The 26,250-nt window shown below is 36.4% G+C and overlaps 1 protein-coding gene across 3 annotated transcripts in view; it reads right to left on the bottom strand.

Moving 5' to 3' along the window:
* Positions 1–26,250, bottom strand: part of SPON1 (spondin 1) — a 272,520-nt gene that overhangs the window by 146,286 nt on the left and 99,984 nt on the right. Inside the window, exon 1 of one of the 3 annotated variants that reach the window (XM_071761772.1) lies at positions 19,711–19,943. The exons of 1 other annotated variant lie outside the window; for it this stretch is intronic. In XM_071761772.1, coding sequence (XP_071617873.1) covers positions 19,711–19,720 — 10 coding nt within the window. In that variant the 5' untranslated portion in view covers positions 19,721–19,943. Of the gene's footprint in view, positions 1–2,593; positions 2,709–19,710; positions 19,944–26,250 lie in introns of those variants that run through there. One more of the 3 variants, XM_071761774.1, reaches the window with a different exon arrangement.

Below are 26,250 nucleotides of genomic sequence, written 5' to 3'. Positions count from 1 at the left end.
AAGGAGCAATTCCATAAGAGTACAAAAAGCAACATTGCAACTCTTGGATGCAAAGTATTTATGTTCAATGTGGAAATTTCTTGTAACATGTTTATGACTGCTGCATGTCCCCTGTTTCTCTCTTTCTTATAAGGAGGCGAATGCTGTTAGTCTTAATCAAATGGCAAAGAAAACCATGAAGCAAATGCTCACAGTGCACATAGAGATCATTTAGGATGCTTTCATCCAACAAGATACATATAGCAACAACTATATAGCAACTGGAGAGTGGTTTCCTGTAGCTGTATTCACAATTTGAATTGACAACTCAGTTTTAAAGGAAAAATCTCTAAGATTTCCAGGTACTAAATGCAGGGAAAACTTGACTATTCTGGAATGTATCCATCTAACCCAGGATACTTGAACATTATAGAGTCAAGTTCAAACCCAAGTTGCAGTCGAGACACTAAATATTTTAAAAAAGCAGCTAATACTGCAACATGGTTAAAGGAAGAGAGTATTTTCATATAGAATCTTTTAAAAGGATTTTAATTCACAAGGAAATTTACAGCTCACAGAAAATAGAAAAATCACTTTCCTCGTCTACTGCAAGTACCACTGGATTTGGGACAAACAACTCAACAGATAAAGGGGAAAAACAATCACAGTAATCTACAGCCTGCCATGGATTACATTTCCATTTTCATGCCCCTTCTCTCTTTAATAACTCAAAAAACATTAAAGAAGACTGAAACAAAACTACAAGATCTCAAAGGCTCAAGATTCTACAAAAAAACATTGACAGGACTCATTGCAAAGCATTTCTTGTCTATTTTATTACATGCCTTTAGCAGTGTAATCATTCTTAATACTAAGCTAGCAGCAGAAACAAGATGAGAAAAGAGAACGTAGGAAAGTCAAGACCAGGATCATAAACCATGGGCTATGTGGGGTTTTCAGAACAGATCTCCATGCTGGAAGAGCTCAGCAACCTCATGTCCAAAATTCAATGTCCAGCATAAATCTTTTGCTCTGAGGATTTTGCTGCCTCTTTCTGAACATTTTCAGCAGCAGATTCTTCCTCAGTTCAGCTGATGAAGTTCAGCTGACATCAATCAGTCAAGATTGAATGGTAGAAAAAAAATGGGGTAGCCATTGTGCTAAAGACAAACAGCTGAACTCTCACTCTTGAAGTGAATAGTCTGATCTGAAAAGCCCTCTCATCTATTTGATGACCTTGGTGATCCCTCTTTGTGGCAAACAGTTTCTATTTCCAAGGTAAAAAACCTTTATTTTCTGTAGCTTGAATAAATTTAATACACAAGCAAATAATTTCCAAAACTGAAATAGAGTATTTGGTGGTATTTCCGCAGTCACTGATCAGCGTCCTGTTGATTTTTGGATTCTTTTCAATGAGCACAGAGCTAGAAATTAGACTACATACTGCCAAGTGCTCTAGGTGTCTTCATTTATAGCATCTAGCAGTACATTGCTCTAGATAAATATTGATTCAGAACCATTTATATGTGAACTTTTCACTGAGAAGGTAAAATCTATCCAAAGATGAACATATTTGGATTTGCTACACATGGCCCAGGTGTTCAGGGAAATTACTTTAAGACCTCCAGCTAATTCCAGTGGTCCCACCTATATGTATGAAATGTCTATTTATTCACTGACAACATTATACCAATCCTTAGGCGAGGTGAAACAGCCTTTTCAGAAAGCAGTAAGGTCACAAGAATAATCCTTTACATGCTAGCTTTGCTGCTGATCTGTGTATTTGTTATCAAATTTAGCATACAACACGTTAAATACAACTTTGGTAAGTATGCAAAAGAGTTCATATGGAAAAAGAAGACAAGGTAGCTCAAGCAAGGAAGGAGAAAGAAAAGAGCTGCATAGATACTAGGTGAGATTTTTTTGCTAGTTTTTTGGTGGCTGTAAATGAAATTCTTTACTATAGAACATTAATTTTGTTCCTTTTCTGAACATGAAAATAAAAATTCTGTATGGCCCTGGCAACATTACCAATCTTAACTATTCTATATCTAATGGTCTGCTTCAGGATCTTGATATTACCTGGCCAACAACAAATTGTTCTCACAGGATGTTTGGTAAGGGAATACAGCCTCAGAAACCACAGCTTCACAAGTTGTTGAACAAGCTTTTCACCCCTTCCCTCCACCACAAGCAGGATAAATGTAGAAAATATTAAGCCCGTTATACAAAGGATCTCAGAGACAAGAGCACATTTAGAAATTTTTACTTGAATAAGAAACACAAATGAAATAAACTCTGATGCATTCACATCGTTTTGCATTTTGGGCCAAAACAGATTTTAACCTAAGCAGACTGATTTTGCTCTTAAGGGTCAGCTTCTGATAAGCTTAACCTGTCTTTAAGCATACTTTCTAGGAGTCTAGAAAAGCATCCATCGGTTTCTGGATTTTGGAAACACCAGAAGTAGTTGCCCTGCAGTTAGCCTAACTTGAGGCATACTGACATTAGAAATTTTATCAGCTAAAACAAATCCCAGCACTTACCACTTCTTTGCCTTTGGTAGCTCTTCAATGAAACCCATTTTCTTAGGGAGCAGCAAAAACCAACTTACCTGAGTGCAGCAAGAGCTAAAGAACCTCTCCCAGCTGAGTTAAAATGGACTCCTGGGTCCACAGGAGTGGGGAAGGAGCCAGTAAGGCTCATTAGGTTGATTAAGGCTTATTAGAAACAGCTGGACTCTCCTCTCTGTCAGGTGTGTCCACTCATGTTCCACAGCCCTGGGCTAGCCCAGGAGGAAATGTTTCAGGAGATATTCCAGCAGACATAGAAGCACCAAATCAGAAATGGGACATCTCATGGGTAACTTTGGGGTGGGTGAGAGCAATCCAGGCTGCACATGAGGGTCTTGGGGAGAACAGGGGTGGTTCAGGACCCTGAAAAACCAGAATAGACTGGTCAGACTTACTAGAAAGTCTGCTGTAAAATCCCAATTGAACAGAGCCTTTCAAAAAATACTCAAGTACAAATAGATGTTGTTTGGCTTTGTTTTTCAAACAAACACATTCAGCCAAAGTATGTTCATTAAAAAACATCTGTTCTTATTTTAACACATTATTATTGTTAAGGAAAACATTCTATATAATTTTTAATTATTAGCAGATGTAGCATGCTTAGAAATATTTCTTTGAATGTACCATCTCTGCAAAGATTACTACTTAATTACTGTGCCTAGTTTCATTCTTTAACCAGGACAGCATAAGCACCAGCAGCAACAAATTTGTGGCCATACTGCTTTAACTTTCTTTAAAAGCTTCCTTTACAGTGAACTCAAAATACACCCACATTTTGCTTTCTCTAAGTTTGTTTTATTTTTTACTGCCCTTTAACTTTTGATGTCCCTATTAGACTGAGATATTTTGGGCTGATGAAGGAATGGCCAAGATTCAGAATCACTAATCCTAGCAGCCATTCATCCAAATGGAACAGCCACAGAGAAAATGGGTTTGTTTCAGTCCAGGACCTTTAGGAACAAATGTTGCCAGTTTTGACAGCAGGCTGGCTATAAAAGCAGCAAATCATACACAGTGGATTTGAAGCCAAGCAAAAAGGCCAGCTCACATTTATAACTGGGACTTCCTGCTTTTGAGAGGCTGATGTTTTCAGAAAAGATGAGGGCCTGAAGGAAAAGTGGGGAGGTAAAGAATGAGAGAAGGGAATTGACCCACAAATGGAATGGCTGAAGCCTAAAGGCTTAGGCAAATAACATGAATGGTAAAGGGAAGGTTTTGCATGCATGTGTTGATCGTTCATCACTTTCTTTTCTGCTTTGACAGCCATTAAATTGTAACTGCTTTACAAAAGGTTTTGTAAAGTCTGTGTGCCCTGGCCTGCAGGGTCTGCAAGATAGTGATGATCCAGAGGGGTCACATCTTCTTTCAGGAAGACTAATTAGGAGGCATGTACCTTAGAACTCTACCTTAGAGCATCTACTTCGAGAAATATGTGATTTCTGTCTACAGAAAATTGGCTCCAGGAGTTAGTAACAACCAAAGACAGAGTTCTGCAGCTAAAGAAATTTGTGTTCACAAGTTTTCTAACACAAGCTATGGAAAATTGCAGGACAGATTCAATCCTTGTGGACAATCAGCCATATTTAAGCTTAAATGACAAACCCCCATATATAGTTGTCCCAGTAAGGGAAAGAAAACTGATTTCTTTTCCTTCCTGGGAATCACCAAAACACATGTTCAGTGAGTTCTGGTCAGCTACACTTCTGCAAGACCAGCAGCATAGTTTCTCTTGTAGAACTTTTCCTACATCGCTGAAAAACAGATTAAAAAGAAAAAAAAAGAACAAACCCATGAAACTCCTACCATCTAGCCTGAATTTTCAGGAATTTATCAAGTAATGCTCTCAACAGTAAATATACTTGGCATTTAGTTACTGCTGTAAAGTAAATATAGGACCCAATAGTGTCATTTTTATGGAATAGAACTATACTTTAGAATATATGTCAAAAGTGAAATTCATTTAATGAAACAGAAAAGAATTATCTGACAAGGGATATGAAAAAAGGTTGATACAAAACATTTCAAGGATTCCGTTAGTAGGTATCCCCCAGGAGGAGAAATTGGTAAACCACCAAAGAGCATTATCATGCTACCTACAGAGATGCTTTGTGAAAGACAACAAATTTATGCTGCAGACTTCACTCTCCATTAGAATAATTTTGATATTCTTACATTGTTTCTCCTGTGATGTTGCATTCTTCATACTTGCTCATTAAGTCCTAATAATTATTTATCAAAAAAAAAAAAACAAACAAACCCACATCTGGAGGTCAAATTTAGACAGTGCATATGATTGAGAATAATAAAAAAAAAAAAGCTCATTGAATTCTCTCTCCTAGTGTGAACTTATTACTGTGTATTTACATAATGTTGTTTTGAAAGCCAGTGAAATGACACTGTTACTGAACCTCAAAGATTTCCTATCCAGAATCCAGCAATCCAGGCACCAACCCAGCCTCAGTCACCCTCCTCAAAACAAAAAAACCCCACCAAAAGCAAACAAAACAAACAACCCACTCCCCAACCAAGAACAAAAACAACAAAAAGCAAGACAAACACACTCCTCCCTCCCCCCCTGTTTCCCTAAATGTTGTATTTATTACAGAACTAGACTGCAAATTAAAAGAATCCTGTTTAAGGATGACAGCCTTCAAGGCAACTTCATAAATTGCTTTAGCCATTACAGTATAACTATTTGCATCCAATAAGTGCAAGCATAATGAAGTTGTCTGGAGATACAGTACATATATCTCTATTCTTATTCCCAATTAAAAAAAAAAAAAAACATTTCAGTAGGAAAAAGAATCCCTTTCTTTGCTCTTTTCATATTTGCTTGTATTCTATTAAGACAAAAATTTGGAACTATGGCTAAGCTATTCTTAAACTGAATCAGTCTTTCTGAGTCTACAAAGAAACTGAATTTGAATTCCAATATTCTCACTTCTCACTTTTACAGATGAGCCTAGCAAGGTTTTAAATTTTTTATTTGAAAGCGTAAATAGAACCCGGGACATTTTGGAGTTGAACATTTTCTTACAGTCCTGCAGACTACCCCAAGAATCTACATTTTATTTATATAAAACTGAAGAAAAAAGAAAAAAAGAGAGATTTTGGTGGTTATTTTCACTGCCATTTTCCTGGAGAGATGCTTTAATTCATCTTGGGTTCAATTCACTCTGCAGTCCATATGCATCCTGCGTTAATGTGGGAAAGTAATTGTGTTTCCCTTTCATTCTCATCTGAGAAACAGGGATGTAATTATGCATAGTGAAGTCCTAACCTTGGCTGGGGTGAGAAGAATCAATTATTAACCTCATGTCAGATTCAGATTAAAAAATAAAATAAGAAAAAATAAAAAGAAAGATACAGGAATAAGCTTTAGCATCTACTTACATCCCCAAATGCCCCTTCCTCAAGGGTGACATGCATGCTTATGTAAAATGTGTTTTCAGTGACTTATGATTTATGCAGTAGTCTTTGATATTTTTTAATCATTCCAGATTGAAACTAAAATCTCTATTTACACCTATTTACATTTATTTGCATCCTTCTGACGCTGAAAACTATCAGATTCCTCAGACTTCACAGGAGTAGCTCAATTTTCCTACAGAATGGACTGTCAGCCACATAGCTCAGGTACTGTACAAACAGAATTAAGAACTTGGCACATGGTAAGATAGAAGTCAATATCCTTTAAAAATTCTGCTGCTCACCTTACATGTTGTGGGCTCTTTTGCCCTGCTGAATTCAACCACTGAACCACTGAGTGTCTTTTCACTACAGTAACTGCTGCTTTAGCTGTTAAGCTGCAGAACAGCTTTGTCCCTATTTCTGCAGTCAGATTGACTTCCACCTTAGGAGCCCAAATAAATCAGAACTGCTTTATTATGTATGAACTTTTAGAAGGAGAAATTACTTACATGTAAACATTCACAAGCAAGCCATGCAGTAAGCTATCAGAATGAAATTGAATACAGTATTATGCCTTACTGCAGGAAAATAATTAATCTTGTATGCAGAATGATTACAGAGAACTAGAAATACTTTGTTGAGGAAGCCAAGTTTTCATAAGGCTTTGCAATCAGGTTTGTGACTAAAAAGATAAAAACAGATCTAGAAAAGGAATTCACACCTGCACTTCCTACATGATAGCTGTTCAAAATAACTGAATAAACAAAGTGGTACATGTCAGATCAGGTCACCTACTCCAAAATCAATTTCTGAAATAAATCAGTCCCCACTATGAAGTTCATTATTGATATGCATTATCATCTCATTTAATTAATAATTTATTGTCATTTTATATTGTTGGATGCCTGGGGTTGTCTGCAGTTCTTCACACAGGGTGGTGTTATTTTCAGTTCATTCTTCCCCTTCCTTTTTTCTTTCTTATGCCTTTTGTAGCTCTCATTCTTTCTCCCTCCTGTATATTGCTGCCAGCTACTACACAATCAGCTCTCACCATCATTCTTATTATCTACAGGATATTCCATGGTGTGGGCAGACTGTGGTGGCTCATAAAATTCATAATTCAAGCTGGCAGAAAGCTGGAAGAGCCTGGAGAGAGCAATCCTAAGTGCAGGTTATCATACCCTGCAGTCATAAGGTTTGGCATCTCCACCTCTGCCACATATCAACCATGTTGATTTCCCACCAGAGCATCAGGCTCACCTTTTCCTTACCTAACCACTCTTCTGAGCTCTGAATGACTTCAGCTTCTACTTTGATCAGATCCTAAGGTATTTCAGTGTGCTCCTTCCCTCTCACTACCCCACACGGCAAAGTTACTCAAACCAAATGCCAACATTAAGAAAGGATCAGCATATTATACATTCAGTGCATGATTGGCACTGGAAAGTACCTCTGCCACAAGTTTGTTTGATAGATACATACTGAGCTGTTTCCACACAAGACCAAGAGCACCCAGTTGATAGTTCAGAGATGCTGGGATTATTCCTGCTTTTGACATCACCTAATGCACAACTAAGGTCATTTGGCATCTGGTCCCCATTTCTCTCCAGACTCTTTCTATCTATTTAGGCATTAAAATAGTGTCAGGAATGTGCAGAAAATAACTAGCATAAAGAGACCATAATTTTATTAGGGGATTGAAGAGCTATTTTAAAATAAGCACCAATTGCTCCCATTTCCAACCCTTCCCCCCAGGGTATAAAAGCGATGGTAAAAAATCCCTCTCCCACAGAACACCCTTGCTTTTTGAATCCAAAAGTTTGCTAAACTGCATTATCATTTCATATGTTAACTTCCTTTCCAACACCTATGCATTAATTCTTTCACCAGCTATTTACATATCTCAAACTAACTCTCCCCTAAAACTTAATTATCATCTCAGAATTGCACACCTCCCTCTGCTACAGGCAGTACTTTCAGGATGTTCCCTGCAGGCTATGGAACTGAAAGAAGCATTTTAATTCTGAGCACCTGGCACTGTATTGTCCCACCAGAAGCAAAAGGCTGACGGACAGGCAGGTGGTCTTTGCTGCAAGGCAAAGATCATTCACTGTTATTGCTTGCTCTTTGTCATGTATGTTTGTGTCCCTGCACAATGACAAATAACTGTAAAGCTTTGCCTGCCACTGTATCTCAGGCACTTAAAGTGACTATATGGATGCAATTTATTTTAATGATTGGTTCTGTTCTCTTATACTTGCAACATATTATTGAGTAAATTAACTTTGCCTGTCTTCCTTTTCAGAGGAATGCCATGAATAGCCTTTCACATCACAGAATATGTAATTGATTACTTTTCTTTGTCAGCTGTGTTTTCATGAGGTGCTGTTTTGCTCTTGTTGCACAGCCTATTAATTAACAGATAGTCCTAGGAATGCAAAATATTCCATGTCCATAATGAGGTATGTGGAGAGAGGTTCCATTTGTAATGTAACTGAGAATCAAAGATGCCATAAGTGTCCTAATAAATAGACATGGAAATAAAAAAAAAAACATGGAGAATTTAGAGCCAAAATCTAGCAAAAAAAAAACAACCCTAAACCCAGCATCAACAGAACAGCACTCATTACAACCACTAGTCCAGGTCAAGACACTGGCCATACTGAAGAAAGGAATAAAAAACTATGACTTTCAAAGATTCCAGCACTGCTGTAGCTCACACATTGTACTAAAGGCTAATATGGGTGTTTCATGGAAGCAATATACTAACTTGTAGCAGAAAGATGAACTGTCATCAAAACAACTATGATAAAGATAAAAGATAAATATTTGTCAATAGTGACTGTGTTTCTAGGAATTCTTTTTAATATCCATCACCTAAAATAAAGTCAGTGGAAGGTAAACAACTAAAACAGTGGGTTCCTGGTGATGTTCAAGTGAACAATGAAGTGGGGAAAAAAAGAGCTTACCGGGATACCAGGAAAGACAAAATGCCTACCACAAAATATAATCTGTCAGGCCTTGGTTTCACTGGGAGGATTTCTTCACTGAACAGGGAGAACACAGAGACAGTCTCAGAGTACAGGACAGAAATGAAAATGAGTTGACAAGACGTTTTCAATAAAAAATGAAAGATTGTTGAAAAAATATCAGGATGGAGACTTCCCCAGTGAGTATAGGAAAGACAGATGTTTGATCTGTAAGCCAGCATTTTTAATAGGAATAAGTAGCAAGTTAGCATCTCGCCTAGACATTTGCTTTCTCTGTGGAGATCCACTACAGCTTTCTCCATTGGTACATTCTTGAACCACTCAGCTATGTAAACTACAAGGTCCATCCAAGGGGAACACAAAGCACAGCCTGGGAAATTAATATAACAGGCTGATGGCAATCATTTGGTAAAACTCTATATTAATAAAAAATGTGAAGACACACTACTATAAATGTGCTATAAATGTGTCGATTCATTTAGGACCAAGAATATTTTTAGCCATATAGGACCAATCTCCACATCATCCTTTCTCTACAGAAGTCACAGTTCAAATTTGGACCATTATATGTGCTTCATAATTGAAAGGAAATGCTATCAACTCAAAATTTTTCTTCAACTTAGAATTTAATTCCTCTTTTATTTCATTAAAGTTACAATCAGATGAGAACTGCAGTGTCATAAAATATTCCCCCAAATAAGGAACATTTTAAAAAAAAAGATCTTTTTTTCTTTCCAATTTACCACCTTCAACCTTTTACTGCATGAAAGACCTACAAGGATCTCACTGCCTTTGTAAGATTAATGTTAGTTTAGCGAAGATCAGTGATTCCTTAGCCATCAGCTAAGGGAAAAAATCTTTCATTTTTATATACCACATGCCAGTTTGTCACAGGTAAGAGTGAGTATGCATTTGGGTCTGACAGGCTCATAAATAAAGCAAATAGTGACTAGAGCATTATACTAGGAACTGCTAAAAATGTTTTGTTTTTATGCCTGCTTTTTCCCTCATTCCAACCTCCAAAATATCTCCATATATCTATAAATTTCAGACAGAAAATATGCAAGACTTCCTCAAAGATGATGTCTTTCAGTTGTCATCCCTTAACACAAATTTAAAAAATAATGAGAAATAAAACTAAGAGTCTTATGTGTATTTGCGTGGACATACACAGGCAAAGGAATAAGCAGACAGTAAAAAACCAAGATAAAATAATCAATCATGTAAATTTTAAACAGAACACTATAGTGGCAGAGCAGGTGGACAGAGAAATTAAGTGTAGTTTGTTCTTTATGAGAGATTATATATAGCATTATCTTTGCTAGCTTATATAGCAATATCTTTGCTAGAATCCATTTCAACAATGCTTATTAATAATGCAACATTTAATTTAACAATGCATTTTAATGAGAAAAGAAAGGTTTAGAATTGACAGGTTTAATACTCCTAAAATGTGTGTATAAGGAAAATGCTGAAATACTGTGTAAAGCAAAGTGCTGCAACTATTAATATAATCTCTGAAGGGTTACAGATTCTGTCTTTTAAGCAAAAATAAAAGTGACATTTGGAACTGTTTGTTTAAAATTGCAGAGTGACAGAATGAGGACATAAAAACATATGGCTAAAGAGAATAGATGCACTGATGGCACACACATCTACTTGCTATACTGATATTTAAAATATATCCCTTGATGTGCATATTTTTCTGTTTTCACAGACTCGTTTTCTGTGAACTGCTTGCTGTAATTCAAATGAATGAAAATTGGACTTATCTTTAACATAAAAGGCAAACCCCCATAGTGTGATGTTTTGTTTTGTAAAAGGTAAAGACACCTGTCAATTGTTAAAATTACTTTAAAGTTGTTAAATATTAAAAGCATTTAAAATTACCTTTTACAGATCTAAATTTTATCCAATACACACAAAACTGAGAATATTCTACTAGTGAACCAATAGAAAAAGATGGTAAAAATAAATAATTGTCTGTTACTGTATAGTGAAATGGCTCAATACCAGATATTTACTAGGTTAGTGCTGTTCATATTACAGAGATCCTGAAACACAAAGCATATGATGCCAAAGAGCTGGATTGCATTATCACACCATCCCCTTTCTCCTTAAAACAAAAAGTATCTCAGGGAGAGGGAAGGTGGGTGTAACCAGTGAATGAGACCATCTCAAGCTACAAGCATTAAGAAAGCAGCAAAAATAATGTTAAATCTCTGATAAATCAAATTATTTGACATTTACTGCTTCTCTCAGCGTGCTTCTCTCTGCAGAAGCAAAGATATCAGCATGTTGTAATTTCTATTTAACCACTAGGAAGGAAAACTTCTGGAATTTTAAGTCTTAAATCCAAGTTTGAACCAAGCACCTTCTTAGTGTCATCAAACCTCAATCAAATGTAGATTTGAATGTGAATCAGCAACATGAGGCCACCATTCTTTTATCCTGATGATGTTCTGCCTCCTGACAATGGTGGATGGTCATGTGCTGCTCTCTCCCTTCACAGATCTGTATTGTTTTGGGACATCACCACTGCCATAGATAGTTCCTTTAAACATTTAGGAGAATTTTAAGACATATTTTGCATTAATTTTTACAATTCTTATTTTCTCTATTTTGTGAGAGTTTTTTTATCCTCTAAGAACATTACCTCATAGCTAAGCTCAGAAAACCCTTTACCACAGATTGTTTCTTTGAAAGTTGTCAAGGAAACTGGAAGAATGAGAGGAATTTGAGACAAAGAAAATGCAGCTAAGTTCTATAATGCCATCTAACTAAAAGTAAACAAGTAAAAGCCAAAACCAAAGGGAAAATGCCAGATGCAATTGTCTTAATGACCCAAGAAAATAAGGAGTTAAAACAAAGTGGTATAGAACTATTTAAAATAAATTTTAAAAAATCTTGATTAAAAGAACTGAAGGGATAAGTACAGACTCCAAGCCATATGACCAGTAAAATGAGTCAAGGAATCATCACTTCTTTCCTTTGTATACTTTGCTGCTGTTTTGCAACATCCTTACTCATAACATAACTCATAACAAAAATACAAGAACTCTCCACCTCTAAGGTAACCTCTTTAATAAAGAGCCTAGATTAAGGGGAAACTGGAATGTAGAGAAATATTAGATTTAGAACTACAAATTAATCCTACAACCTTTCAGACAGGCAGCATAGGTACTAACAGAACTGTCATAATCTGAAGGAAATAAAACCTGTGTTTCATTTGCTGACCACTGTCTCTCCTTTCTCACAGCCTAACCAGCCCTCACATAAAGCCTCTCTTTGGCACCTTTTTTTTTGTTTTAGAATTCTCATCCATTTTCCTTCAGACTTCCTTTGACTAACTGTCCTCAGCAGCCACCAGGGTACATATTGAACAGATTGTAACTTTTTCCTTTCTCCTCATATCACCCCACCTGAAGAGTTTCTCTCAGGCACAGAATTTGTTTTTTGCACATTCATAAAAGTGAGACAGACGTGGTAGGGATCTGCAATGATGTAAACAAGTTATTCAGCCTCTGCCTCGATAATTTATTGAAAACAACAGCAAAATCTATTTTATCTCAGTAAATTTAGCATCAAGACTAAAGCATTTAGCTTGATATAGACCTATTCTATGAATATACAGATTTTTTAAACAAATTTAATTTTCTAGCATTCGGCCATCATATCTGAGACAAGGAAGTCCAATTATAAAAAGTTAGCATTTAAATTTACATTACAACAAGTAAGAACAATAAGTTGAAGAAAAAGTGCCAGTGCCAGGCACTAATTAAGAACTACTATTTTTAAGCAACTGGCAGTACAGATACTTTTCCTGAATTTCTGTGAGACTATTTAAACACTGATCAAAGCACTTCCACATAAAGTTGGGCTTTGAAATATATAATGAAACTCAGTGTAAGTATAGATCTGCCCACCCATTTTGAGACTGATTGCCTAAGAAAGCAAAGCTAAGGTGACCACTTTCTATGCCAGCCTCCATCTTCCAACCCCTACACTTTCAAAACCTTTCCTTCAAAGACAGAAAACTTTTAGTGAAAAATAAAATTATTTCCTCACATTGGAAAAACTATTTTCCAGGTAGAGAAGAGAATAATTAGGGTAACTCCTGAGAGAAACCTGGAGGTTTTAGACTGTTTAATCAGTAGCTTGGGACACAATCAGCTTCCACAGAGCTGCAGCACACACTGCCACATGTATGGGTATCTTAGGAGGAGGAGAGGTACCCTGCGCTGCAGCTGAGGAAGAGACTCCTATTAGATCAGCATCACTTAGCTCAACAGCTCAGCCCACATCTTGTCTACTTCTAAACACCACAGAGATCTCGTTTGGTAAAAAGCCCAATCTAAAACATCTTAGAGCTTCAAGAGTTTCTGAGAAGCCAAGAGCTGAAGGGTTTGAACTCTCAGTTAATTCTGTAGACTAAATTACATCCTGAGGTGCAAGTAACTTTAATCTCTAGTCCTCTATACATGAAGTTTGTGGAGTGAGTCTCTCTTCGTCCCTGCTACCTTCATATCTGTTTCATTAGATAATTCAGTGAAAACCGAAATATGCATGAAAAAAAGAAAAATATGCAGCTCATTTCATGGATGGCAATTCTGCAAAGACAGCCAACAAAACAAACTTTGGAAGTGTCTCTGCTCTAGAAATAATGTGATATGAAAAACTACTGAAAAAAACCTATTCATTTCTGCAGGGGAAAAAAAAAAAAAAAAAAAATCCCTGTTTCCACATGTCAATACAATGCTTGAAGACAAGTGCTGCTGGCTTGGATTTTGATAAATTAGATTTTTTAGCAGGAAACCTTTTTGAAACCTTTTATCTTTTTCACTTTTCTGATACATCTATGCAAAACTCAACAACAGGAATAACCTGTGGCTCATATTGAAAATCATCCAAAGAGTACTCTCCCCCATAATGGAGTGGAAAAACTGAAGACACATTCACATTTTCCCATTTATCACAAGTCTAAAACTTAATACAACAAAAATATCTTGATGATCACATCCACATTTTCAGAATTAAACTCTTCACCAAGATTAGAGGTGCTTGCATTCCACCATGTTTACCCATTGCCAATTTATAAAACCCCTACAATTACCTAAACTGTAAAAACTTACAAATTAGCTTTTGGTGGAAAATTGCATTCATTGGTTTTTACCTAATTGAGTTCCACAGAAGTTGGATTTTTACAGAAACTGCCTGAAACTATTTGCAAGGTGACTCATGTATCTGGTTTGCATTAGAATTGGTACTTATCAGCTGTCTTAGCTAGTACACAGCTGCAGCAATGAAGAAAGACAAATGGGAAAGAAGTACAGAGGAGGAACTCCAGCTCTGAAATTCTTCTTTGAATTCCATGCATTAAGGGAACAAATCTTATGAAAAAAACCCCACAGAGTTCACAAGATATGTCCACATTTATCTTCAGCTTCTGACACAGCTGTGTCCATTAACATCCAATAAACTACACAGCCTGGAACTTGTGGTCAAAGTAACAGTGACACATGGCAAGGCTTTTTTATCCAGACAAACAGTTCTGGAGGCAGGCGTTGCCAATCAGTTCAGAAAAGTTTCTCCAGGCATAGCACTACTGACAAGAACATGGGAAAATATTTCACCCCCAGGAATTTGCCTGTGACTGGCAGCTGATGAAACACTGTGAGAATTACTGAAGCAACACGTACTCCATGTGGCATTCTGCCCCCTTCATGTACTGAAATAAAGCAGAAACTCAGAGATTTTCACAGAACCTATTCTCTCTCTCTCTTTTTTTTTTTTTTTTTTTTTACATTATTTGTATAAGTTTAGATTCTCTAGCTACAGGTTTATGTGACTTCTGTGTCAACAATCTTTGTAAAGTTAAAAAGCAATGTGTTTCCATGTCCAAGGTCTTGAAGTGACAATAAGATGATGTACTATTTTTGTCAACTCCTGAAAAGTTTATGCTTTGATGTGGTAGAACAGTTTTAGCAAACTCATTGCTGATGTACAAAATGAGAGCATTTGTTCCATGAACAAAGGAAAAACAGAGCCCTGCAAATTCACTGCTCTGCTAAGCAATTCGCTGGGTACAATACAGAAGAAATAACATGATTTTTCAGCAGCATTTTAAATGAATAGATTTTGGTTTAAATCATGTCATCTATTTTTGTCAGTCATTAGTGGTTTTCACAGCCAGTCTCAGGGTAGGTCCAGTTCTGAAGACCCTACTGATGTAAAATAGGACTCTGTTTCAATGAGGACTTTATCTTCCACTGAAACACTGAGTCCCACTGCTACAGGCACTATATATCATTATAACATGAAACATACATTCTACAGCACTAGCACATCTTACCATGAGTAAACCACAGGTCTGGGCCATTTGTATCTTGCCTTGCCCTACTTCAAAAGATTTCAATCAGAACTTGAATATTGCCCCCTGATATGAATGTGAAAAAAATGCCTAAAACTATCTGAATTAAATTAGGGAAAAAACATTGCTCTGAAAGTATTATTTAACTAGTTTTAGCCTACAGCAAGGTTTTACAGCCAAGCTATAAACTCCCTAATAATAAGAGGCCTAGTAAAAGTGCTGACAGACTATTCATAGCTTCAGCAGCACCCATTAAAATGCACTAGAATACAGCATTCTCAGGATGAGATTCTCACTGAGGAGCACCTGACATCTTGATAAACATGCACATTTCTCAGCATATGCACTACATACTCACTTTTCCTCCCTGGGCAGCATGTAATCTCATTACTTTCTGCAAAAGAATGACTTTGGCACTAAATATTAATGGCCTGTTTAGTAACTAATATTAAAATCATATCCTACCTCTACAAAAGAACATGGAACTTTAAACAACATTTCCATAAAAATTATCTTCAAAGGAATACTTTTACTGAAGAATTTCATAATAGATTGCTTTGCCCCAAGGCTTTATTTTCTATGGCAGTCTTTTTTTTTTTTTTTTTTTTTTTTTTTTTTTTTTTTTTTTTTTTTTTTTTTTAATCTGTTTAATTCTGAAAATATGCCCATGTGCTACAGGATATCCTTTTAATCATACAAGTTATTCCCCTGAAACAGTGGGAAAAGACGTAAGTACTGTTTTCCTGTGTAAAAGTCACATGTTCAAGTATCTGAGATCCACGAAAGAACCTTGGCACTTGGTTTTAGGAAAAGCAGAATAGCATCTGGATGTGAGTTAGATTTGTAGTCTGCAAACATGAAACCTGGGAGGATTTTCATTCCAATGGAGAGCATTGCCAAAAAACAGCAAAGAGCAACCTCATAGATGGTTATGAGATTTATTAATTTGTTTCAGTCTACCTCCTCTTAAGACCAGAGTTAAATTCAAAGATATATCAGCTTGCTTAAGGCCTTTTCCTGTTAAATCTTGAGTGTCTCAAGAAAGGAGCTCCTGTGCCCTATTAGGACAAGTCTGTGGGAGACAGACCCCGGATCACATTGGTGCTATCCTTCTGAGAATAGCTCTGACATCCATGTTATCTCTAAATATATAGTGGGCTCTACTGTAAGGGCTAAACAGGTCTAGCCAAACCATTCACATGGGAGTACACAGGCTCAATTATCCTCCTTCTTCCAGTGACTGTGAGCAGTTTGTATTACACCACAACTTAATAAAATGCAAAAAAGACATATGAGCAAGAACTGGAATTCCAACCCAATTGCTGGGATCAATGGCCAAAACATCACCCTCTGGAACCATATTAATCCTTTCGTGCAGGTAAGCATTATGTTATTCAGAGCAGAACAGAACACAAAGGAAGTCCACTGGCTCCTAAAATTCATTTCCTTTAGTCACAAATCCCTCCCATGTAACGATTACTTTAATACAGAAATGGAAGTTTGATACAAAGCCATGCTGGCAGGACACGGTTAAGAAAAACGCTTCAATCCAATAACATCAAAAGTAGAAAGAACAAAACAAGATTATTTACTAAAGAACACAGACAAGAGTTTATGACTCAGATCTTAATGAAGTGAATTACTTAAGCAAAAACAATTTTTTTTTAAACCTTTCCTGTTTTCTGAAAATCTTTGTTATTTTTTAATTACCTACAAAGCATCTGTTTTTCAGCGTGAAAACATAATTTGTCAGACCAATTATTCATCTCTACAGAGCCTCTAATGGAACTGATAGTTACAAAACCACTCTATTTTCAACATCACAGTGCAGTTGCAGGAAATAATTCTATTTTTACAATGCACTCCAGCCTGAAGTAGCAGGTTATATGAAACACCATTTCCTGTGAATCACAGGAAGCTGGAATTTCCCCCCTATCTTCAGTAGACACCCTTTACCATGTGGAAAGTTCACAACAATCTGCAATTTCTCAGACCAATCTTAAATCAGAAAAACAAACAAACAAACCACCAGGGATGATGGTTCAACCACTCCCCTGGCAGCTTGTTGGGGTGTTTGATAATCCTTTCAGGGAGGAAATGTTTTTTAATATTCAAGAGCAACTTGAGGCCATTTCCCCTTGTTCTATCACTTGTTAACTGGGAGAAGAGACCAACACCTACCTCCTTACAACCTCCTTTCAGTCTATGTGTTAATGGATGGACTTTCTGTTAGATCATCTGCAGAAACCTAAGTCTTGACTCCAGTCCATTTCTGGCTAACTGGAAGCCACCTTTTTTCTATTCCCTATGAACTGCCATTGCAGATGAGATAAAAATTCTTCTGCTAAAGCTTTACTGTTCAAGTTTTTAGTGTTTCCTTTTTTGTAATGCATGTATTCTAATGCACACATTCCCTTTGTGGCTTTAGTTGAAAAGATAACATTAAATCAAACTTCCAAGTTTGAAACTTGATATTTTCCCCAATTCACTATTTGTACTGAACTGCTCTGCCCAAGCAAAAAAAACCATCACCTGACATTCCTGTTTAACACCTAACTGTTCTTGGAAATGTTCTGAATATACTTAATAGCAGAAAAAAGTTATTTGGTCCTGGGGATTTTAGAAAATCTGCATGTGACATTGAAGCACAAGAGCAGATTATCTATGAGAATTTGGGAAATGGGAGACTTAAGTCTTCACTTATCTGCTGTTTTTCCTATTTGGGCTCAGGAATACAGTAGATACTTGTGTAATTTTATATTTATGAAGACCAGAGGATCTATATAATATGGACTTTTTAAAAAGTAACAACACCTCTTGACAGTAACTTTGTAACCAAAACCAGAACACCTCTTGACAATAACTTTGTAACCAAAACCAGAACACTTTCATAATCATCGCAGCTGATACAAACAAATAAAAACTTACATTCAAAGTAGGTAAGTGTTAAACATTTCTCAAACTCTCTTAGCAATATATCTAAAAAAGAGGTCCTTTGTGTTGAAGATACAAATTAAAAAAAAAAAAAAAAAAAAAAAGAAGTTAAGAATAGGTAGTTTTCAAATGCAGGGAAAACACCACCAGGAAAGCACTCTGAGAGAGACATAAAACCAACACAGAGATTTTCTTTCACATTGAAGCTGATCAAGGCTAGCTGTATAAAGCTACATGTAAGCTAAGTGGCAGAAGATTAAACAATATCCGGAACAAAAGGAAATAGCTTTTTCCTGAAGTACTTTGTCTGTCCAGAACATTATTTCATTAAGCCTTTTTCCACCTTTTTGTTCAATCACACCATTGCCAGAGTAACTAGCTGTAGCTGTGCCTTCAGAACACTCTGAAGAGACTGATGCCTTTGTTACAGCTCAGCTGCAAATCACACATCTAAGACAGCCTTATGATTAGGTATAAGGGAACGATGAGGAAAGACAGCTAATATATCCACATTTTAATATGTATCTGTGGTACCTAATGATAACATCATGTTGATTTGAAGAGCTACTCACTTCAATCTTCTAATTTACTGGCTGATGGAAGAACTAATTTATTTTATGTAAAATTCAAAGGAAAGTTCAAGAAGACATCCTGAGAGGTATGCTATAAAAAGACACCTACTTTCAAGTGATTGACACTGCTGCAGCTGTCTGCAAGGCATTTTGAACAAGTACTGATTTTGTAGATATAAGTGCAATTCATTGATAAATGCTGCTTCACAAGAACACCTTGTTTACAGAATTTTCTGAGGCTAAGAAGAAAAAAACATAATAAAGTAAATGACTTATTACCCAGTGTTGCTTTGAGAAAACACTCGGAATGTTTTTCCTACCATTTCCTGTTTAATTGAAACACAGAACTGATAAATTCAAAAGGAGTAAAGTAAACACATTTTCATAGAGACTGAAGAATAACAGTAAATTTATTTTGTCATGGAATATGAAAGAAAAGATTTCCCAAAATTTGTATGAAGAAAAAAAAAATAAATAGGGATTTTGTGCCTGAGTTTTCTTGTGGGTTTTTTTGTTTTTTTTTTTTTTTTCCTTAAGATGAGAGAGGGGGCACAACTTTCTACCCAATAAGGGTATAGGCCCAAATGGTTCCCTTTGTCGTTTCTGTCAGAGGGAGGGGGAGGTGAAGCACTGGGGCCTCATTGTCTCAATCCAAAATATGGCCATTCCAAAGTTCCTAAGATCACAACTTCACAACTACTTATTTCAAGCAGCACCACTGCAGATAGAGGACTAAGAGTATATGGAATTGCTCTGTTTCATAGAAAAAGAAGAAATAAATTTAGGAGTTTCAGGGCAAGGCCTAAAATAAAATTCCTTTTTTGGAGCCTCTAGCTTGGGACCCAAATAATCACGTTTTTTTTTCTTTTTTCAGCACATACCTTTAAACATCAGAGCTCACCAGGAATGCCAGGTGAATCCTCTTGCAAAATATCCCATATTTCTCTAAAAACTCCTTAGTAATTTGATGATTTTGCCAGCAGGTTTTTGTGAGGAGAGGAGCAGCGCCGGGACACACAGGGCAGCAGCTCTGAGGTAAACTGCGGGCTGTCGCGCCAGACACAACCGGTTCCAGCAGGTTCCGGCCAGTTCTGGCCGGCCACAACAGCCCAGCCTGGACACTCAGGGCGGGGGGGTAGTGACGCCTCTGGGAAAATATATTTTTAAAAGAGCACTGAAGGATGAGGGGTAAAAGTGTGAGAAAAAGCCCAGTGATGCTGAGGCTGGAGGAGAGTGAGAGGAGGAAGTGCTCCATGTGCCCGAGCAGGGATTCTGTTCTACAGGGAGGAGACCACGCTGCACCAGGGGAAAAGCATGGAAAAGCAGCATGGACTGAGCCCATCTCCCCATGCACAGCTCAGGGGGAAAGTTGTTGTTTTGATTTGTCTTATTTCTCACCATAAAAATCTATTTTAATTGGAAATAGTTAATTTCCCCAAATGAACTCTGCCCATGACAGTAACAGGTAAATTATCTCCCTGTCCTTATTTTGACCCAGAAGCTTTTTCTTATTTTCTTCCCTTGTTCCATTGAGGAGGAGAGTGAGAGAACAGCTGGGCAGGGGCTGGGCAGCCAGCCAAGGCTCAGCCACCACAGACAGATTGCTCTTGTTGATTCAGATAAAAAAAGAAACCCTAGATCCAAAGAAAGCAAAACGTTAACAGAAGAGAGCTTAAATGCTAACAACAACAGTGGGAGAGCTTTCTACCTGCACAAATGTGTGACCTGGAATAATCTTACCTGCCCACTGCTCTGAGGCATGAATAAATTACAAGTCCACCTTGTGCATTGCTTGAAGTGTTGCTGCCATTTCAGCAACAGTACTTCAAAAAAAGCCTTGTTTCATTTAGAAAAGAATATGTTCAAATTAGACAGGAAGGCTATAAAGCTCATCATCTAGGAACCAAGTATGACATCTTCCTTATGAACAAACCTCATTTTAACTTATGTATTATGTCTTTTTAAAATGGCAATTTAATCAACACTCAGAATAATCATATGCTGTAAACCTGCAGGAGCTCTATCTTAAAAGCAATATTGTATATTCTGTGTTTTTCTGTTTGTTTTGGTTCTCGTTTGGTTTTTTTTGTTTGTTTGTTTTTTTGTTTTTTGTTTGTTTGTTTGTTTTTCTTTATTTTTTATTTGATAACCTTTTTACATAACAAGTAAATGAAGCCACATTAAGGGTACAGTCCCAGTACCTCCTATTGGTCAGCTTGCTTCTCTAAGGCTGCTTAAGCAATATTTTATGTAAGATTGTATATGTCATGTACATAGCTACTCTTTGGTGTAATTTCAAAACACTTAGCATTTGTCTTGCTTTATAATTTAATAATAAAACTCCTACTGATATCAATAGCCTGGCTAGTACAGAACTAGCTGAGGTTTAAAGTGTCTATTCTTAATTACCCAGAAATTAATTTTCTACCATCATCTACAGCAATTAAAATTGACAAAAGAAATATCTGTTTTAAAGGATAAATGGGTAAATCCACTAGTCCTAATTTACTTCCAGTGAGAATGACCACTATCTGTCACTTTTGAAATGCAGCAACAAGTTGGCACAGAAGGGAGGAATGCCTCACCCACCTATCCTTAACTGCAATCTCCTGAGCTGCCAGTGTGGGGACAATTTTAACATTCACCAAAACCTATTAAGAACAATTTGAATTCACTGATCCTGAAAGTTAGGTCCATGATTAAATTTATTGTAAGTAATTGCATTTTAAATGAATGTTATCAACATGAAATTGTACCCAAAAGACAGACACATATGTAAGTCTTTGAAGACCTGGATGTTCCCCAGAAAATAAAAGCATTTTTCCTTTGTTTCTCACTATACATAGTTCTGAGAAAATACCAATTGCTCTGAGGAAACAAAACCAAACCCAAACTCCACAGCAGCTCTTATGCACACAGCCCTTTATTAAAAATGTAAATTGGAATTCAACTGCCCGTGTAACCTTTACCTCCCACTACTGAAGTATTTGTTAAGTTAGTGTCTGATGGAATAACTGGAAGCTTTTCTTATTCACTGTCTGACTGACTAGCAGCACATACAATTTCATTCATTATAATGGCAGTGTTGAGGGGGGGGGTTGGTTTTTTTGTTTGTTTGTTTTTTTCTGAATCATGAAGAATGATAGATACTTCAGCCATATTAGACAGCAAAAGCTCTTAAAGTAATGCTTGCACGTCTGCACCAAACTAATTTTAATTAACTACATTATAGTTCCATAGAATTACAGTATAATAATCTCATGCAGTTCTTGATCAGGAAACTGTCACAAGCAGTGGAAATTTCAAGCTTCAGAGTAATGCTCAAAAGTTGTAATATCTCTCTTAGAGGTAATAGGATCCTCAGGAGTTTATTCCCTAGCTATAAAATGCAAACTCAAGAAATAAAGCACATGGTTGTTTTTTTGGCTTATATATTTCAGCTTGAGGTTATGCAGTTCCCAGGCAAAAATCACGTAACATTCTTCACAGATTCTGGCAAAATATCAGGAGCTTTTGCATTTGATTTGGTGTTTTAATGGATAATTAATCCAGATCAGATGTTTTAAAGCAAGGAACACTTATTGCAGCTATGTACTTTATCTCTTGACAAGTCACTGTTTTAACTAGGCTTGCTTGGAGAAAAATCAGACTGCTGTGCTGAGACATACAAAAATCCAAATTTTCTGCCTACAAAGTTGCATTTTAGCTTTCAGCTATTAAATGACTAAAGAGTTGTTAAAAAATTGAAAACAAGAGCTAAATTTGTTATAAAGCAAACTTTACAGATACTAAAAAACGTGAAATGTACTTTTAGTATGATGACACCAGGAGAATAAAAATCTGGTTTTGAAGAAAAATGTTGTCTCATTTTATGCTTTTCTAATTTTCAAAGGAATACAGCAGTATAGCGTGGGCTGGGACTGAAAAGCTGTGAAAGAGGCTGGGTTTTTAAAATTTTATTTTATCAGTATCTCATATAAATGAATGCTAGAAAATTAATTTTTAAAGGGTGATCATAATGACAGTGGAGATGTTTTAATTAAAAAGCTTGAGATCTGTTCCACCAGAGATAGGCACAACTAACATTAGCTGTATAGGCCACTTGATGTGAGAAGTTATTAGGAAAGGGTGAAAAAGGGAGAAAAGGCAAAGCAATTATTTTGCAGTCTCTTTGCTAATATGCATCCATGAAAGGAAAGAACAAAGGAAGAGGACAGACATTCAGAGACAGATACTTTGTGCAACTGTGCCCTGGGAAACAGGCTCTATTCATTGTAGACAGACTTCCTACTACCAGAGAACTTTCCATCTTGGCTGAGATCCTCTAAATGAAAAAGTGACAAGAAGTAGATAAATGTATACAAATGCTGTTTGACATCACTGAATTGCAAGTCATTCTCTGTAGGATACCAAGGAGGAAAAATAATAAAACCCACGGGTTTATCCTTTTAAAAAGTAGGACATTGTGACCTACAATAAAATAAGAGCAGAGAAGGTGAATTGTCTGGCTTGTATATATAAATGTCAGAATCAGAATCACGAATAACTATCAGGGTATTTTCTGAAGTAAGTAAAAGTTGCACAATCAAATAATAGCATTTTTAAATGAAAAGTTTTTGAGATTCTAATGCCACCGTTACTCCCTTAGGCATCTAGCAGTTTTTAAATTTAGTTATCAAACTATTCTTCTCAGTATTATCAAAGGAACTAGAACATGAGTGCTACTTAACGTTCAAAAGCAGCAGGATGCTTTCTGAGAAGTTTTGATTTTTTTGTTCCACTGTGTCATAAAGAATTCACTTGCTACTGTTACCTCCTAAAACAATGAGGTTTTTCATAGCCTAGAAGGACTTTTGAACATTAACAGGCTTTCTGAAAATTGTGAAATTGAAATAAATTCCTTGAAAACAGAAAAAAACCTCAAAGAAGCAGCACTTTTTAAAAAATAAAACTAGCAAGAGCTGAAGAATTTATGACATGGTAAACATGGTTTTTAGCTCCTCAAACATTCCCATAACATCTGACTTCAGACTTTATTTCCTTACAGATTTTTTCAGAGATGGCAAATATCATGAAAGCTTGTTTTACTTATTGTGACATATCCATTCTATACTTAATAACTAATATTTCAGAATATTTCCTCCAGGATTACTCTAGATGAAAAATGATCTTTCTTCTCCTGCTTTCATTGAATAACATTTTGTTGAAATAGTTCTCTGCAAAAAACAGTGCAAGAATGATGAGATTTTGGGTGAGCTGCTTCTGCTTTCAGCAAAACATTGTATTAGAAATCATATCAACCATCAGCTAACGTTCTTCTGTTTGGAATGGCAAATTATTATTTTGAAATAGCATCCGTAGTGTGTTAACTAAAACACACAAAACCATCTTTAAGATTCTTTGTGACAAGGATACTAAAATTGTAATATTGCCTTATGCTGCATCTGATCTACAGGTGTACATCTACACCCAAGATATTTGGGTAAAAATATTATTTATATACCTAAAACCTGGAGTTCAGGAGAAAGAATGTCAGATCACAAGAGTGAAACTTGCATCAAGTCTCTCAGCAATTTCTCTAAATGGAATAAATTCTCTCCCTTTATGTTTGTGCTTTTCTCACAGAATTTCTTTGATTTGGAGGGCACTGATAAGAATGGCAAATGATAATATTTAATTTGGTCATGGTATGGAGTGAGAAAAAGTTTTCAAGATCAGTAAGTGTTATTAACATTTTACATGTAAGGATTTTAAATCTTTAGAGAGATTCCAGGATTTCCCAAAGTCTCCTAGTGAGATAATGGTAGAAACAAGAACAGATCTATATTGCCTCATCCACTATTCCCAGTTCTAACCTCTGCTCTGATTTAACTGTTAGTCATCTAATATTAGATATGAAAAGTAAGCAGGCTCTAAGAGTGATGACCAAGTTCCTGGAACAGAATCCAAGGACAATGACTTAATACATAGAAACCTTTTCTGGGTAAGGAAGGCTCTGAGATACAAGTGTTTGGAAGACAAGGAGAGGATTTTGGTGAAATATCATCAGTATTTGCATTCTTCCCTAGCCTCTTCCTTTTGGATGTTGCTGTATAAAACACACTTGGCAAGATGGATCTTTTGCCTGACAAACATGGCCATTTATAATTTACCTTTGGGATGTATATATGAGAAGTATAGAGAATTTGCTAACAGAGATTGCTGAATGGAAGATGTTCCTGCCTGTGCAAGGGGAATGGGACTAGATGATCTCTAAGATCCCTCCCATCCCAAACCATTCTGATTCTGTATCACTAACAGAGGAGATAGTGATGTAGAATTAACACAATGGGAACATTTGCCCATTGGGAAATTGCAGGAGGCCAACTGTTTAAACTATTTTGACTCAGATTCTTGGTCTTTAAAAGTTACTATAACAACACACCAGCACCACCTAAAAATGTTTTCTCTCCTTTCTTTCTTAACTATGCAAAAGACTAAAGTGTTTTAGAAAATCTGATCTAATTGCAGAACCTCTGAGCAAAGAACAGTGTTGACCAAAGCTGGAACAAGTTGGCAATCTCACAGAGACAGGGCTGTATCGCACTGCTTGGCCACTTCATTTTCACTAAAGGGTTTTAGTCTCATCTTGTATTTCCCAGGATCCTCAACAGAAGTGGAGATTCCTACCTAGTCACAGATGAATTCACCAACAGACAAGCTTTGGAGAATATAATATTACATTCTCCAAAGAAATGGTATAGAAATAGTAGAAATAGAAATAGTATTTCACTCGGTAGCACAGGGAAAGCTTGGAGCTAAGAATGGACCAGAATAACAACTCCATATGAACAGGATTTGCATATTAACAACAGCACAAGTGGTTGCAGCCATCTCGCCTTCAGGGCAGGAAGTTTTGGCCTCTGAGGAATTGTGTGTTACTCTACAAATTTGTTTACATGTGGGTTGTATCAATCTGTCATAGATGGCAATGCTTTGCTCTCCAGGGAAATCAAGATGTTATTGCACATTTAACCTGATTATTTTATGGTGTTTTAAATAGAACTCCACTCTTCCAATATTCCAATAAATAGCCTGGCTTATCTACTGGAAATGGGAGAAAGAAAGGCATGACAGACTATTCATGTTAATAAGCTAACATGGGAGCTGCAATGAATTGCCAAAATACAGTGTTTTCCCCCTTCCTAGCCCTTTCCTAATATCCAGTCTCAGCTATATACTTTTTGAGCTTGGTAGTTTGCCTATAATGACAAGCATGTAACTCATAAAAATGGAAGATCAGCAAAAATACTAGAAACAGTGCTGACCTTTTCATGTGGTAGTTAGCTCTTATCCCTCTGCCAGGCTTACTTTTTATCATGTATCTTAACCAATCTTAACCCATTGACTATAAAGAACTTAGTGTACACAAATAAATCAAC

Source organism: Heliangelus exortis, chromosome 18, assembly GCF_036169615.1.
Source record: "Heliangelus exortis chromosome 18, bHelExo1.hap1, whole genome shotgun sequence".
Classification (NCBI taxonomy): Eukaryota; Metazoa; Chordata; class Aves; order Apodiformes; family Trochilidae; genus Heliangelus; species Heliangelus exortis.
This window is presented reverse-complemented; position numbering and strand designations above follow the sequence as displayed.